We start from the raw sequence: 17,019 nt of genomic DNA on the forward strand, positions 1-17,019 counted from the left end.
AACTCTCCCCAAGGTGGGTGCGAATAGATGGATGGTTGCTATGAAACATCTTGTCAGAACATTAGTATGAAAGAAAAAAAGAAACAGAAAAAAATGAAGCAGTGGAGGAAAACAAATGGCCTGCAACCATAAGAATGTTTTGCTCTTTTCTTTTGTAATTGCATTAATGACAGTTTATTTTGCTTCATTTTATTTTTTTCAGAGATAGTTCTGATTCATTAACATCAAAAAGAGAAGTTCATAAAATGAACCGTGAAAATGCTTTCAGCTGATGTTGGGGATATTCAGTGGTAGCATGCATTTCTTTTTGTGGGTGGCAATGATGTGCAGAACTCCTCAACATGTCCCTTTGGGGCTTGGCAAGCCACACAGTAGGATTTTGGAGCTTTTCTGTAGCTACCAGAAGCCTGCAGATAGGGACACAAACAGGGGTTGTAGCACTGAACAAAATGAGTAAAGTTACTATTCCTTAAAAAGGGAACATTACAGTACAGTGTTCATCTGAGGAAATAAAGCTCTAAAATTTTATCTTCGCCAATGAGACATTTCATATTAAATAAATTATCTTGAAAGCTGTCTTAAAGAAGTTATATTAAAATTTAGACAACTATATTGCAGTTTGATCTTGAGTCACTTCTTATAATAAATATCCCTCTAGCAAAAAACCAATTACACATCTTTTGGGCATATTAGAAATAGATAATTTGATTTTTTTTTCTTCCTCTTAGAAATCAGGTGCAGCATTCTGATTTGCTCAGTGAAACACAATAGTCAACCTCATCTCATATAAATGACGTTCTCTAAATCCCCTCTGAGCTCTAATGACAATACATGCAATCTCATTCAGTTTATCACTCCTCCCGTCTATTGATATTGGTGTTCCATATTCAGCGTGTCATTACTTATCACTATGCAGTTATTCATATCGCCCTTTGTGACCTGATCAAGGGGCAGAGTTTGTCTTGCAGTGAGCCTTTCTTACGTTGTTGTTTTTATCTGGAGCGCTCTGAAAAGGGCCTGAGGGAGAAAGACAATGCTGTCTGTTTTAACTCATCTCACTGCCCAACACTGAGGTATCAGACACCGGCAGAGGAGAGAGAATATTTTATCTGACACTGTCACTTGCTGTAGAAACCTCAGGGAGCCTGAGACTGCTGTGACACACTTGGTGGTCAGCAGCAGTGCATATGATTATGACAACTCCAGCAAGACAAACTGATAATGCAAGTCTGGTATTACAGTAGAGCTAAATCTTCAAATTACGTTCACTGTCAGTTGTTTTGCAATGTTTGAAAGATGTACGTTTTTAAGAAATTCATATTCTTTGTTTTTCCCAGGTTGCTTCCGATACTGTGAATTTGAAGCATGTGTAACAAAGAACCATATAACACACAACGGAATACGTTTACGTCATTCATTAACCTGATGAAGTTGTTGCTAATGTTTCAAGACTGATTGGGCGTTAATTGCTACGGAGTGGAAAGATGTGGGCGTTGCTGTTCCACTTGATTGCCGTTTTTGTGGCCGTCCACATTACCAAGTGCCAAACAGTTTGCAAGAAACAAGCGCCGCTTGAGTGGTACCTTAAGAAACACACAATCCAGCTGAATTGGACTTTAATCGGAAACATCTGCGAGAATGACTTGGAATGCTGGGGCTCCCAGGGGAAGCACCAAGTGAGCAAGCAGCCTTTTAGCTTCCCACAGATATGCCCACTTCAGCTACAACATGGAGACAAACTGCTCATGTCTGCTGATGAAACTCTCAAGACGTATGGCATCAGGATCTTCAACGTGTCAAGAGAGGACTTTGAAAGCTGCACTACAAATGCAGAGTTGAAGAATCAGTCTGTGTTCCCTCACAATACAAATGAAAGTGAGCATGTTGAGGCCAAGTGGATTACCCCAGGTCATCATTACTTTATTGCACTTCACGAAGGGGATTCGCAGTTATGCAAGCTTGGTTTAAGGCTTAATGTTTCTGTTAAAACACAGCTCTGCCGGGCCTCTCCTCTTCTGAGACTTTGTTCAGGGAATGGAGTTTGCTGGACAGATTTCTATGAAGGCGCGTACCAATGCCGATGCAACCACCGCTACTTTGGGAGGTTCTGTGAAAGGTTCGACGCATGTTTGGATAACCCCTGTCAAAACAAAGGAATTTGCTTGAGCAATGGGTCCACAGATCCAAACAACAGAACCTACAAATGCTTATGCCCACCACACTTTACAGGTAGGGATAAACATGCGAATCTTCCTGTTGACCTTTTTAATTATTGTATTTTAAGTTTGTGTTGAACAGTGGTGTCTGCAAAAATACCTAATGTGAAGTTTACTTTTTAATTGTCCAATGCATTATCTCATCAAAGTAATTAATTTATTTTTTTATATGACTGTTTCTGGTCAAGAGTACAGTATTTATGCATTTATTATCAGTTTAAAAGACAAATAATAATTTTATTGATGAATTTTGTATAATGATGGTTTATTTACACTAAATCCCAACATTTATACAGTGCTATGCAAAAATATTAATATCCCTTGAACTTTTCACTTTGTATAACATGAAAAACATGAACTTCTAAATATTTCATTCCAATTTTATGTTTTAGACAAAGTAGTGCATACTTATGAAATAAAAGGAATCTGATTCCTGGTCCTAAAAACATTTTTTTAAGAAAATATAAAAATGTAGCATGCATATTCACTTTTACTATAATATTTCTAAATAACATACAATCCTAACAATTCACTTTATTAGGAAATAGACTCAACTTTTTTGGATCATTGTCTTTAGGATTTTGGTTTTGTTTGGTCCAGTGAATAGTTTTACTATTCACTGTACTTAGCTATTGCCTTTATTTACATTTTATTTTGAAAGAGAGATTTTTAGACAGGACCTCTCCCTCCACAAATTGGTAGACAATTGTAACTTGGGCATTTATAAGTAGCACAAAATTGCTACAATTTTGTGGTTTTTCATAGTCATAGACCCACAAGACTGACAAAAGCAGATCTTCACAGAATTGCAGATATTAGAGCAATAATGTAGCTTGAACGCTCACATTTTGAGACTTCAAACTTTATCTAGTTCAGGCATAAGTGGTTGCTTAAATGGGAGTCACATTGAGTGCTCCTTTAAATAAAGAAAACTATTTAATGTTTCATATGGCACAATTTTTCATCTACTCAACTCATGTTTACATTGAACCTTTCATCAATGTCACCTGACTACACTCCATCTTTAATTAATCTTAGCATGCCATTTGATAACCACACAGCATGTGCAAGAATAAATCTTAAGTCATGCATCCTGGGTTTTATTCTTTATTATACAGCCTAATTGTGACTTGTGTTATTCCTGATTGGATCTTATAGATTTTACTTTGGCAACATTTTCTATGGTTTTACTGGTATGAAAAATACAAACTACACTGTCTATATATCAATTTGCAAAAAGCAACAAAAATACTCCAGTGACACTTTATTTCAAGTATAATAACTGATATGACACTGTCACATCACTTTATGAACATGAAGTAGTCTTCATGAATGTTTATAACTCTTGTCATGAAGTGTCATTCTGTAAATAATGACACTATTAATAAAAAGTTGCACTAAAGGTTGCATTAAAAGTAAATTAAAAGTGTAAACGTTGAAATTATTTACTGAATGACATTTCATGATAACTGTCATACATTCATAAAGACTCCTTCGTATTCATAACAGGTGTTATGCCATGTTTGACAGTGCCATGTCAGCCTTATGCACATCCCTTCAAATAAAGTGTTACCAAAACTATCTGAGAGTTTTTTTAATATTGCCCTTCCACTTTAAGATTATATACTACTTTGTGTTATTTATCATATTTAATTCCCCAATAATCTTCATTAAAGTCTGTGGCTGAAAAAAACTACTCAACAGGTATGAATACTTTTGCAAGTTATTTATTTCTTTTTAACATGATAAAAGTATAAAATCTCACATGAGCAGGGAAAGCGAAAGACATATTTTTGTACTACAATAATCTTAATGTATGTAATATTTAATCTATTGCAAGATTATATGTAATGTTAATAAAATTATGACCTATACTTTTATAAGTAACATTCAGAACATCTATAGTAAATTATAAGAATATGACATATCTCTCTTGCTTACAAACAAACCTTATTTGCTCAATGTTTCTCTGTAAATGAAAGCTTGTGTGGTGTTTTCTTTTACAGGTGTAAACTGCTCTGAAATCGTTGGAGAAGCAAACTGTCAGACAGTTTGTGAAGATGGGACATGCATCCAACTGTCACCAGCTACCTTCAAATGCATTTGTGCATTTGGATTTCCAGGTAACAGGCTTTATTTTCTACTTAAATTTGGCACTCTACAGATGCACTGAAACTCCAAGGAAATATTTTTTGACATGATAGAGAAACTTAATTAATGACCTCTCAGTCACTTTTTTAAAAATATTTCACAACACAAACATTTCACTTTTATCAAAATGAAAAAGAAAAATGTGATGGCTAATAACTACCCAGGTTAACAAATTGCAAAGACACTAATGTTTCTTCATGGGCTGTGAGCTTGTGATAACTGGCATCACAAAATATGAAGCAGCCTTGTCAAATCAAACAACTGATGTTGCAACCAGTAATATTCTACTGATGAGTCCTAAGACTGAGCATGTCTCAGTTAATAAAACAAATGTTTACGGCTTTCAGTTTAAATGTAATTTACAATGTATTGCTTCTACTGAACTTGAGATATCAGTTTAATTATTACTGAGTGAAAAGCCAAAAGAGGTATTGAACCAAAAATTAATGCTTTGTTTTTGCCCCATTAGCACAACTCGCAAAGATTGACAATTAGAGCTTACTAATCTTTCTGTAGTTACTCTTAAAGGGCAGTGCAAAAACTGGTGACAAATTTAGTTTATTTCGCTTTACTGTGGTAATGTAAGTGCTAATTTATGCTAATTCTCCTTCCCTATAAAACATTTATAAAGGCCAAACTGCTATGATGTTGTCATTTTAAGAAAGTACTGGATGCTCATGTATAAAAATTTGATGGCAGTAATGTTCTTCTGGCCTCATAAATTTAAGATTATTACTCCTTTAGTCATAATGTAGTTTAATCTACCATAGCAAAGCACAGTTGGGTTAATGGATATCACAAATACTTGAGCTACAAGACATGTATACTCTTCAGACTGCCCAGAATATCAAAAACATGAGATAAAAGTAAATGCGATGGACCCTCTGGAGTAAGGCCCTCCAGGTGGCTCCTTACATTGATTCATTGTTTCCTTTGCTGCACACTTTGCCTTGGCAGCACTTTTGAGATGTCATAGTTTTGCCTTTTGAGTCCAACCCATGCTTTCAGCTTATTATTTCAGAAATGCGGTTTCAAGGTTGCTTGGAGTACTTGCTGGCATTTTTTCATACAAGAGCTGATTATGGCTGTACTGCAGAGTGAGAGTGTTGTCTTTTTTATCATATTTTTTTTCTTTTTCTTTTTTTATACAATTGTCATGAGCCAATTGCTTCTCTGTCTATCAGAGTTGACTTAAAGGGTGGGTGGAGCATAGGTGAAGGATGAACATTTGGCTGTGTAACTGAATGGCTTTGTCTAAATGATCAAAAACAAGTTAAAAGAGAAATAATCTTGAATGTAGTTTCCGAGAGCCACATAGAAAATGTAGGTTACATGAATAATGTATTTGAAGCTGAATTTTAGAACAACTCTGTTTTATGAGAGATCATTAGTTAATTTCACATCTCTGAAAAGGAATGTCATCATCTTCTACATTCTGCATGTTGGATTCTTGCCAAACAGAATCCTTAAAGATAATGGAATAGTTTTATGTCATAAAAAGTTTTATTTGGGTACTTATACTGTAAGAATGAGTAAGCAGATATGAAATTTGTATTACAAACTCTGTTTATCTACAGAAAAATTTGTTTAATCTTTCTTTTTATTTTATTTATTGAAAATTAGAAGGTCAGATAAAAATAGCAAGATACGTTTATTTGGTGGGTACAATTTATATATAGTCATTTTGAATTCTTTAAAGGGACATAGAAACTTAAAAGCAAAAAAACAAAAAGTGAAACTAGATAGAAAAAATCTAGACACCTATCCCCTGTCTAGGTCCAGAACATCCACCAGTAAAATTGTGTGTTAGCTCTCGCTGCCTCAAAGATTCTTCTAGGAAGCCAGTGAAACATCTTTACATAAATCTGAGCTTATGATAATAAAGATGTGAACCAGACTTTCTGTGCTATCTTTTTCATTCTTTACAGCTGATTTCTAATTCTTAAAATATTTGCTTCTGTGAAGCTTTATGTGTTGCTTATATGTTGACCTGTTCCAGTCAATTATATTATAAAAGTATCTGTCAATAAATATAATATTAATCAAGACTTTTATTTATTTATTTTTACATTTCTCTGTAAGAAATTAATTTCCTACCTCTATATGTTTAGCTATTTATACCTCAATATATTTCCCTATTGGTTAGCCAAATAATGTATGATTTATTATATTAAGGGTGTTTGTCTCTGTTAAATGTTGCTGAGTGTGCAACATTTTACACTGCTACAATCCCCTACCCTCTTTGCAGTTGGAGACATAAATGGTAATACTTCCTTTATTTTGCCACAAAGATATATAATTGAAGATACTAAAAAGAGTACATTTGAGAAGGTTAGGACATCTGGAACGCAATGGAATCAATATGCAGCAGGACAGACTAGTTTTAAAAACTATAGAGTGTGTAAATCACTTTTTGTAATTCTAGTGGTAAAGTTAATCAAATAATTTACTTGTCAAAATTAAATGTATTTATTCAAGCTTCTTTTCACTTGACGATTGTTATCAGATGTGCTTTAATTGATGGTGTTGTCTTTAGTAAACCGTATCACTGAATGTGTTTACATCGTCATTGTATCCCGCTGTCCTGTCAGCTTCTTGGGAGTTCTGCGAAGCTTGTGCTTCCTCCGCCTCTGTTGCTCTTGGCTCATTAATCAACTGAAATTTAGTGGCTGCTCCATTCCTGGCTGCCCTCACAGGCCAAAGTCTATGTGCACAGAATAATGAGTTAAACTCATGGGATGTTTCAAATAAGATTTTCTTTTGATTTGTCTTTCCTTAGCACTACCTCCAGAGTATTTGTTCCAAGGTATTACCAGATTTATAGGGCCATAATCATTAAGCAGTAATTATCGTGTTGTGAGTAATATTAAATTGAGACCGTATCAATTTGCACAATGTATGTAATTATTACCCTTATTAAACTTTTCAATTAGAGAGTCACTGTATATGTATGTGAAGGAGACAGTTTACAAAAGCTCTATAATATTTGGACAGAAATAGTAAGACAAATGCATATGCATAGGATGAAAAGTGTGGAAAAAAAAGAACTATTAGACAACTCGTTAGATAATAATTGTGTTATTATGTTTCTTATGTAAAAGTGACGCGTAGAAATATTTGATGTTATTAGAACCAGTTCTGGAAACTTGTAAAAAGGAGGTGATGCAAAAGCAAAGCCTGAAGTTGTGTACATTAAGATTGATGCCCACAGAGGAGGCTGCGAGGAGCCTCTGGGACATGAGCACTTGTATCAGCAGTGGGATTAAAGCAAATCTGCAAAGAAAGAGTCACTGCAAAGATAAATGTGCAGGCACCATGTGAAGAGCACAAAAAAAAAATGAAAACCCTCACGTGGGAATAACATAAAATTTTATTCACCTTGAACCTACAGTGAATTTAGTCTAATTTTATCTTTTGCACACAACATCACTGTCAATTTCCTTGCATCTGGTTAAGCTGCTGTGTTTGGAAATGGTATGACTTCGGAGTTATTAAGAAAAATACGGGGTACAGCATAAGATGAGCTGCAGAACTAGCTGGAATACATTTAAAAGCCTTAAGAGTACTAAATGTAATAATAATGATGAACAGAATTACAATTCTAATAATGATGAAAGTTAATCCAAAAGTAATAAAACAAATGTTCTTCCATTTGATCAAATCTTTAATTGTATAATATTTTTCCCTTTCGTATTGCTTTTGCTATCTTGCTTTTCTTGAGCCTCGTGCACATCTTTACTTGGATTCTTGGTCTGGCACTCAAGTCTTGATAACAGTTTTTACCTCATATAATGAAGAGTGAGAGGAAGCAGGTATATAACCTATGGGCGGTAGCTGCTGGTACATGAACATCTCAACAATTAAATTCTCCATTAAATAATTGTGGATTATTTTAGAATAAAATAAACACATAGTGAAGAAGTAAAGAAGAAGACATGTGCTATTTAGATACCTCCTAAGTAACTACCTCAACAAAGTCAAAAAGTGCTTTGTTTTTTGAGATTTTTTTCATTGAGAAAAATATTTTATGAGGTTTTAATCTCCTATTATTTTTCCTAGGACATAAGTGTCTTAGGAAAGGAGTAAATATTACATTTGATCAACTTTCTAAATAATGACAGCTGCCTTAAGCAGTTTTTTGCTTGCTTAAAATAACATAATTGTTTATAAAAATGAATAGATTTAAAGATAATTGTTTTATGTCCATGTGGTGATTAAGACCTGAAGACAAATGCCAAGGGTTTAAAATCTGATGCTATTTAAATTTGAAGAGAAGAATTGAGACTTAAGACGTGACTTAGGATGCAGGACTTGAGACTTGACTTGAGACTTGTGAGAAAGAACATAGGGAAAACATTCAATTTCAAACCGAACGTCCCCAACTAGAATAAAATCCGTGTCAATGAGATGTACAACAGCTGCCCAAAAAGCATCCCAGAATGAGAGATTGAGACAAAATGAAATACAAACATCTTTCTGAAGCATAACTGGGTTTGTTGGGATGTTATACATATAAAACTTAAAATCTTGATTGACACAAGTTTTTGGCTTCACAGCTCTGCAGAGAGTCTAATACGACCCAATGAATGAAGAAACATTCCTAAAGCAAAGTGCTTAAGACATATAAGAATTTGTTGAAACACTATTTCAACAAGTTGAGAACTCATTAGTAGAACAAGTTTCAGAATGAAAGCTTTTGGACAGATTTTGTGTAAATTATGTAATTCTCAATTATTTATAAGTACACTAAGGGAAAACATTCAACAGCAAAATAATATAAGCTGATGACAGTGCTAAACATATTAGAGTTACATAAAGTCCCCCTGGGAAAGAAAACTAAAAGCATCTAACAGCTAAATTTATTAAATAAATTTGCACTTTTTAGAGAAAGAATTTAAGCCCATTTTATTTTTATTCTGAGGTCTAAAGCAATTACTCCAATTAGCCAAATTCAAAACAATTATTTAGGATGTTAATTCTGCCAAAAATATGTTGTGTCAATTGACATTTTTAACTACTTCAGATGTATTTCTGAACAGTATCAGATTTTTATTTGTTAAATCACTAAGAGGCTTTCCAATACACTCAATATAACATGTTGTCATTACAGGCCTGTTGACCAAGACTGAAAATTAGATACTGTTATAAAACTTTGAATTAGTAATGCAGCTCCTCCTCGAGGTTGCAGAGTTAATGCAGCTCCTCAACGAGGTTGCAGAGTTAAAATATAAAGCATACTGTTGCATGTAAATCGATAATTTATCCTACTACAACAACTATGATGCCATCTTTACACAAATTAAATAAGCTAGATATTTATTTGCATATCTCACTTCATTTTGAGGTGAATCATACAGTACAACTCAAAACAAAGATTTTGTGGGAGCCTGGACAAAATTAAACTGAATCTTATTATAATGCTGTGACAGGATCTTGAACATGCCATTTACATGTTAAGTCCTTTGGACTAAAACAATTCTGTAAAGAACAATGAGTCAGATTCTGCTATATTGATGTCAAAAACCCATTGCAAGTTATACCAAATGTTTGATGGTAATTCCTTTATAAGGCTTTTTACATCGTTGTTTCTTTACATTAATAGCCTGAATGAACTTGCACTAATATTTTATTCCTGACTTTGCAGGCCCTCCCTGTGAGAAGAGGAAAGCCCAGTGTGATCCGAACCCATGCAGAAATTACACTGTATGTCAGAGACCCATAAAGAATTGGTTTGTCATTTTCCAGAGTCTGGAGTTGTTTTCAACTGTTTGCCATATTCATGTCTAAAGAAACCAAACTGTAATGCAGTTGAGCATATGAAGAGTGTATTATCTCTGTTTGCTTTATCTCAGTGGGGCATAAACAAAAATGACATATGAAAATTAATAGTCTCCCAAAACAAGATCAAATGGTTTTCTTCTAAAGTCTCCCACAGCAATTAATATTTCTTGCAGAGGATGAGCAAAGGGGAGGAGTGTCTGCTTTCTCTTGCATTTTGATTAAATGACCCTGCACATATTTAAGTGCCAGTGTGAAATGGCTCTCATCAAAGGCTTTTTGTAATTGGATGCCTTATGCAATTTTCACCTTTCACTGGAAATGTTATTGTGGCAATGCATTTTGCAAGGGCCGTAATGTTTCAAATGCTCTTGAAGATCCTCTGGGGGAAACACAGTTGCAGTCTAATTGTCTGTTTGTAACCTTTGTTTTCTTTTACACTCTGTGAAGTGCACTACCAGCTTTTACAACTCTTTTTTACAACAACTGAGTAGGACACAATATGACATTTACAAGACTGGTTGTTCTGTTTTTCCTGATGTTTAACATCAATATTTTTTAAAATAAAATATCAGTTTATCACTTTAGAAAAATATTTTTTAAGACTTATGGCTTAAATAAATTTTTGTAAATGTTTTAGATCTTCAAAAAATACTCAACATCATTTCATAACTCATAAGTAATTTATTTACTACTTTTTGTGTAATGTAATGTTGTTGGGGTTTTAAAATAAATGTTTGGATAAGGCAAACAAATTGACTGTGGTTAATAGAAGTATTCCCATAACAGATTTATCTTTGTTCTTCAAACCAGGCCATTTTGATAAATACTATCTGCCCTCCCTCCTTTGTACAGAAACTCTCTGAACCAGAAAAATAATACCCTGAATAAGTTGTAATGCTATTTTTACAGGTGCCATTCATAAATCTGTGAACAATTCCACTTTACAGTTTTTCAGTGTGGTAATTCCCATCTATAGTCTAATATCTGTCAGCAATGAGCTATTTAACTAAGTACTTTGTAGTAATTTGCTTATTTATGACAAACAAGCTTCTGCAATTTAAATGTGAATGAAGATGTATTTAAGACATTACTCCCCTTGGGATGTGGCTTGAAATTAAAGTGAATTCAAATGCATACATTATAATCTTCTGCGTTTTGTTTTCGATCTTCATTTTGCACACTGTGTTAATATTTTTAAGGGATAGACATTCGAGGTTGAGTAAGACACCATTTATCACTCTACTTTTTTTTTTTATTAATAAAACTCTACAATGTAGGAATGTAGATGTACCTCTCTACTTTTAACACTGAGCTTACAGGTGACCTTGTTTTGTTGTGTGCTACATGCAGGGCTCCGAATGTGCTTGTGCAGATGGTACTTTGGTCCCAGAATGCAGAAGGCAGCAGAGCATGTGCAGCCCATCGCCATGCCTGAACAATGGTACCTTTGTGTCTAGGGGAAAGGATTACTTCTGCAGGTAAAACACAGAGTGGTGTCTAATGGGGTCACTCTCAGAGGCCCTGTACATACATGGCATTAACATGCATTCTGAGTGATCGAAACACTTGTGGACATTTAACTTCAAGCATGAATGCTCGTGAGATGCACAATGAGCACACAGTCCTCTTATATGGCTCAGACCACTAGCGTAGGGTGTTATATATAGATTCAGGTAGCATTTAATGCTTACAAATATACACTAGGGTAAGATGATGGTGCAGCTTACTCAATAACAAGCACAAGTAGAAGCACTGTAACTAATCATTAGTCTGCCTGTACTTAAACATATTTTCTGGTTTTCTACCACCTGTTTGTTAAAACCAAAGAGCTAATAATAATATGTTATTACTGCCTTCCAGTGCCACATTTAACAAAGCCCATAAACCATTTAGAAATATTTTATTTTACTGATAATGCTTACGGTCAACAATATGCACTTTGTTTTGACTCTTATTGGAATGACTTCATAGGAATTTTAGTTCAGTTTTGGTGATAAACGAGAACTCTGGTGAAGGACCTGAAATAAATTCAAGCTTCAGTGCATTTAAAAATTGTAAGCTGAAAATCTGCTTAAAATCATATGTACAAACATTTTAAAGATTCAGGTACTATGAAAATATAAATGAATCACATTGAGGGCTTGTATACTTAGCATTAAAATATTCTGTAGGGTAGTGGTAACTTTGCATGGAGTTTACTAAAAGAAAAAAAACTTTCCTTCAACTACACTAACATTTTCATTTACTTCAAACATGCTAAGCTATTCGCCTGACATTGACATATTTGTTCTGTTTCATCTGTTGAAGTTTAAATTTTAAAAGCATTTTCACTCATGCTTTCAGAGACTATAAGCTTTTGCTAGATTATTCTTTCCTTAATTCCCTTCAACCTATTTCTACTGTGGACTAAAGCTGCAGTTTCTATTTCCATCTGTCTTTTTTATACAAAATGAGACACCTTCAGAAAACTCAAAATGAAATAGCTTTTGGAAGTCACATTGACAAAGTTCCCAGTCTTATTTAGTTCAATGCATTTTACTTGTGCAGCTTGTACAGACTGTGAAAGTGTATTGTTATACTGCATCTCTGGAATAATATTTGATTATAACTGCTATCACTCATGAGATAAACAAGAATCAAAATACGGTATGAAAACTTTGTGGGTCGTTTGTCACATTGGTACATTTGTCACATTAGACTGTACAGTCAGTAAGAACAGAAGATCTATGTGGGTAAAATCTGGTATGTATAATGAACGTTCATTTGTTCTTGTATAATACCTCCACCCATATGACAGCCCAAGTCGATCAAATTGGAAGAAAATTGTGTACGCACTGCTCCAATCAGCTCCAACTTACGATAACTGCCTGTGGAATACACAATTTTAACCGCATGTGTCTCACTAAAACAGCAGTAACATGTGGCTTGTTAGTGCTTTGGTTCTGGGTGAATTGACTTTTGACGAAACTGACCCCCTCTCAATAGATGCCTGAGTGGTTTTTCTGGGAAGAACTGTGAAGGAGTAATTGACTACTGCAGGCTGCTCAATATCAACTGCCTAAATGAGGGATTGTGTTTGAGCATAATTGGTGGATATCAGGTGGGTAATTCAATGTCTCCATCCTAATGAAATATTATAAAGCCTATGAAATGTGACTCAGGCTTCATCTTAATAAGGATTTGGATACAGGGTTAAGTTTTCCTTAGGTGTAGCACTGTTTACGGTATAAATGTTTTGATATTGAGACAAGAAAATGACAAAAAGAAACATATAAGAAAATATTGTATTTTTTTTATTATTTTACTTTCTTCTGTGTAAGAATCAGACAAAAATAGAAACATCAGTATGAATTGACTTGCATCAGAATTAGTTTTTACTTTGTCCGACACAGTATAGCAGGGGTAGTTGAGTTTATTTAGTTTTTAGAAGCCTTTGCATTTTTCTGTCTATTGCTTTTTTAATAGAAAAGTCTATTTATTAGTAATTAAAGAAGCAAGTAGACTATTAGAGCATCACTGATAGAAAGTCCACAGACAGCAGTAATCTAATTCCAACCCATTAATCACTTTGAGTATATGGAAACCTTTTTCATACAGTCAGATTCCAATCTAATTTTCCTCTTTATTGCTCTGACTTCTCAAATGTCTGGACTTTTTTTCCCCCTGCAACACCTGAGACCTGAGCCCTTAATGCCCTGTAGTTCCTAATTGCGCTGCCATTAGTCTGTTTTCATCAAGGCACATAGTACTTTGGCTTAAACTGTATTCTTGGATGCTTTGTATTTCTGCTTTTGTAGATGCACCCAAGACATAATCAGAAGTTATTACTTACTGCAAATTGTTTTTTCCTTTGATTAATTTTAATTTTTATTTAGATTTTTGCTATGATAATCTTTACTTTGAGTTTCCACAGCTGTAGCCACGGCTATTTTAGCTTCAGTGGTTTGTGAAACAAGCCTTCACAGTTTTAATACAATGTCTTAAAGGTACTCTTCCTATCATTCTTCTTTCATAAATACCGGAATTCTGAAGTTCATAGCTTATAGTTGGCCTGACATACTCTCCAACATGAGCTGGGAATCTCTGCAGTTTCTATTTTCTCTTAGGCCACTTGGCTGCGTCTCTGATTTATTTATTTGCTTATAAGTTTTTAGAATATGATCTATCCTTTCCTTCTATGTCCCAGTTTTGTGCCGTTTTGTGTCAGCGCATCACAAAAAATTCTGATAAAATACACTGAAGTTTAGTGTTTAGTCACAGAATTAGAAAATGTCATAACAGTTTGAATACTTTTTCAAGACATTGCATTTAGAGTTTTGTTCTTGTTCTGCTGAGATGTGGAATAAATAAAACATTCTTATTAATTTAAATTAATATATTTATGGAGTAAAACAGGAAACATTGTATTTAGCTAATCAAAAGATTTGAAAACACTTCTTCCCGGTTGTCATTATCCATCCGTAATTTTTCTAATGTGGTGATCAAAGTCTGTAGGAATCACAGTGTCATGAAAACATAAAGTCGTGCTTCTTCAATGTGAGGTACTTATAAAAAGCTTGAGGAGACAAGCAAACTATACATTTATGTGCGTGGGCAGGCGTACAGCTGCATATATAATGTTGCGCTTTTCTGTAATTTCAGTGAATTGTGGCTTTTATTTGTGAGACATTTTTATTCATTTATGCTAGAGGTAAAAAAAATAAAAAAGCTAAGACATTTTAAAATGAGATTCACCATTTTAACCCCCAGCATCCTTGAGTAATTTTACATCTACTCTGCATACAGACAAATATTGCTTTAATACATGCACAACAGTTCAGTATGTGTTTGCTATAGATGACCGTATACTGTACCATGCCACTAAGTACATAGATAACATCCAGTATTTCTGCAGTGTGTTTGTTCCCTGGGGTGGATTGGAGAGCTCTGCCAGTATGTAGACGATGCCTGCTTGATTCAACCAGACAGCTGTTTAAATGGAGCCACATGCATTTCCACAAGTCAGCCAACATCTCCTCCTGAGTACTACTGCAAATGCCCTCCTGCTTTCACAGGTGAGATACCTTAGCCTTATCTCTTTTTGTATCGTATTTGGTTTTTCTCTGTATCTCAATGTTGGGAAAATGTGCTCTAACAGTATGTATAAAAACTGAAATGTTATGTTATGTTGTTATGGCTCATGAAATGATAGGTGCAAGGTATCTTTGAATTCTAATAGTCTACATAACAGGGCATAATACAAATATTTGATTCAGGTCCAGTTTTACCATCATTGGAATGGCCTCAACGAAAGAACGAATTGCATCCTGCCCTTCAGCTATGTTCATTTAACAAAAACGGTTCCTACATATAAACAACTCAAGCAAAAAAAAAAAATGCTTTCACAGAATTAATTCAATTAATTCAGTTTATTTATAAAGCTCCAATTCAGAACAAATGTCATCTCAAGCCACTTTGCCAAAAAGTATAGAAATGTTGAGAAAAAATTAATCACATTTTAAGCCAATCATTAGCAATTATCTATGATGTTTAAAGTATTTTCGGATATTGAACACATTGAGCAAAATGTGCATTTTTTTAATGCTTTGACTGCATGCACAAACCTTACAACTGAACAGAAGTGAAAATAATTAACAGATTCTAATTGGCACAGTCTGAAACACCCAAAGCCAAGAAATAACTGGAAGCTCAGATTCAACCAAGAGGAAGAAAGAAAGAATATTTAGATGTAGAATAAAAGACATTCTACATGAATCTTTCATACAAAAAGCCATTAAGGCAATTATACCGTTTTGCCTGATGTTATTATGCAAGAGCCAACTACATATAAAATGCATTAAGAGACATTGAGACTCTTGTCCTTAACTCCATTGTGAAATAGTGATTCACGGATGGTCTTCTGCTCTCCACAAACACTTTTTTGAATGTGTCTGCAGCATAAGATCAAGTTCCCAACAATAAAATTTTTCACATTTCTTCAATTTTTATGTCAGTGTTACATGTGTCAAGTTGGAAAATAATTTATTATCAGTGAAGGTAAACAAACTCATGGTAAAAACAAGAAAAATATTCTATGTCCTAACAGAACAAGATAACATGAATCATGAACAACCCTGGGCTTTTGTGAAAAGGAATCTCCTCTAGACCTTGGAGATGTCATCTGTGTTTCAGTTGCCAGTCAATTTTTTGACATTTTTATGGAATAATTTTGACCCTTACTACTTTGAAGAAATGTTTAAATTTAGCCACATTGAAGGGTTTTCAAGTATTAATTAGCTATTATAGCTCAATGTTATGGGATATAAATTTTATTTAGGTTCACTCCTTCAAGAGTTTTTGGTAGAGAGCAAAATTTATAGTTTGATCACTTTAAGTTGTCCATGTGCTATCCAGGGTTACAGCAGCCCCGGAACGTTACACTCCACAACCACTGTATTTTATCAGACAGCCTCATGACAGAGCTCATGAGCAAAAAATATCTCATATCCAGAAGGTATTTTTTGTGACCTCCTGCATGGGTCTTTGATGGATTATTGTAGTATTTTTATTTGGTTAAACAGGCCTTGGAAGGTTCACTAATGTTATCTACTTTGGTGGTTAATCACTCTTGTGGTTCACTGCACACATGGATTTGTAATCATTTCCAGACTAATGAATGCCATTGACTTTGTTTCTCATCTATTTTTGAATTCCTTTAGATTGAAGCTTTGTGTGATTTTTAGATCTTTGAACCTACATCATGTATCCAGAGATGTTCTATTTAAGTGATTTCTTAATTTTGCTGGTCTGGAAGTAATCGGGCCTGAATATATATAATCTTCTATCTAAGATCTGCCATGGACAGAGCAGGTCCAGGAAGGAAACCCACATA

At 34.3% G+C, this 17,019-nt stretch overlaps 1 protein-coding gene across 1 annotated transcript in view; it reads left to right on the forward strand.

The window, feature by feature from the left end:
- The first annotated feature begins 1,435 nt into the window (after window positions 1-1,435).
- Window positions 1,436-17,019, forward strand: part of eys (eyes shut homolog) — a 157,122-nt gene continuing 141,538 nt past the window's right edge. Inside the window, exons 1-6 of the mRNA XM_055029441.1 lie at window positions 1,436-2,229; window positions 4,223-4,339; window positions 10,012-10,070; window positions 11,499-11,626; window positions 13,134-13,248; window positions 15,043-15,202. Coding sequence (XP_054885416.1) covers window positions 1,485-2,229; window positions 4,223-4,339; window positions 10,012-10,070; window positions 11,499-11,626; window positions 13,134-13,248; window positions 15,043-15,202 — 1,324 coding nt within the window. The 5' untranslated portion in view covers window positions 1,436-1,484. The remainder of the gene's footprint in view (window positions 2,230-4,222; window positions 4,340-10,011; window positions 10,071-11,498; window positions 11,627-13,133; window positions 13,249-15,042; window positions 15,203-17,019) is intronic.

This window comes from Poeciliopsis prolifica, unplaced genomic scaffold, assembly GCF_027474105.1.
Source record: "Poeciliopsis prolifica strain line A6 unplaced genomic scaffold, Auburn_PproV2 SCAFFOLD005, whole genome shotgun sequence".
NCBI classification, from domain to species: domain Eukaryota; kingdom Metazoa; phylum Chordata; class Actinopteri; order Cyprinodontiformes; family Poeciliidae; genus Poeciliopsis; species Poeciliopsis prolifica.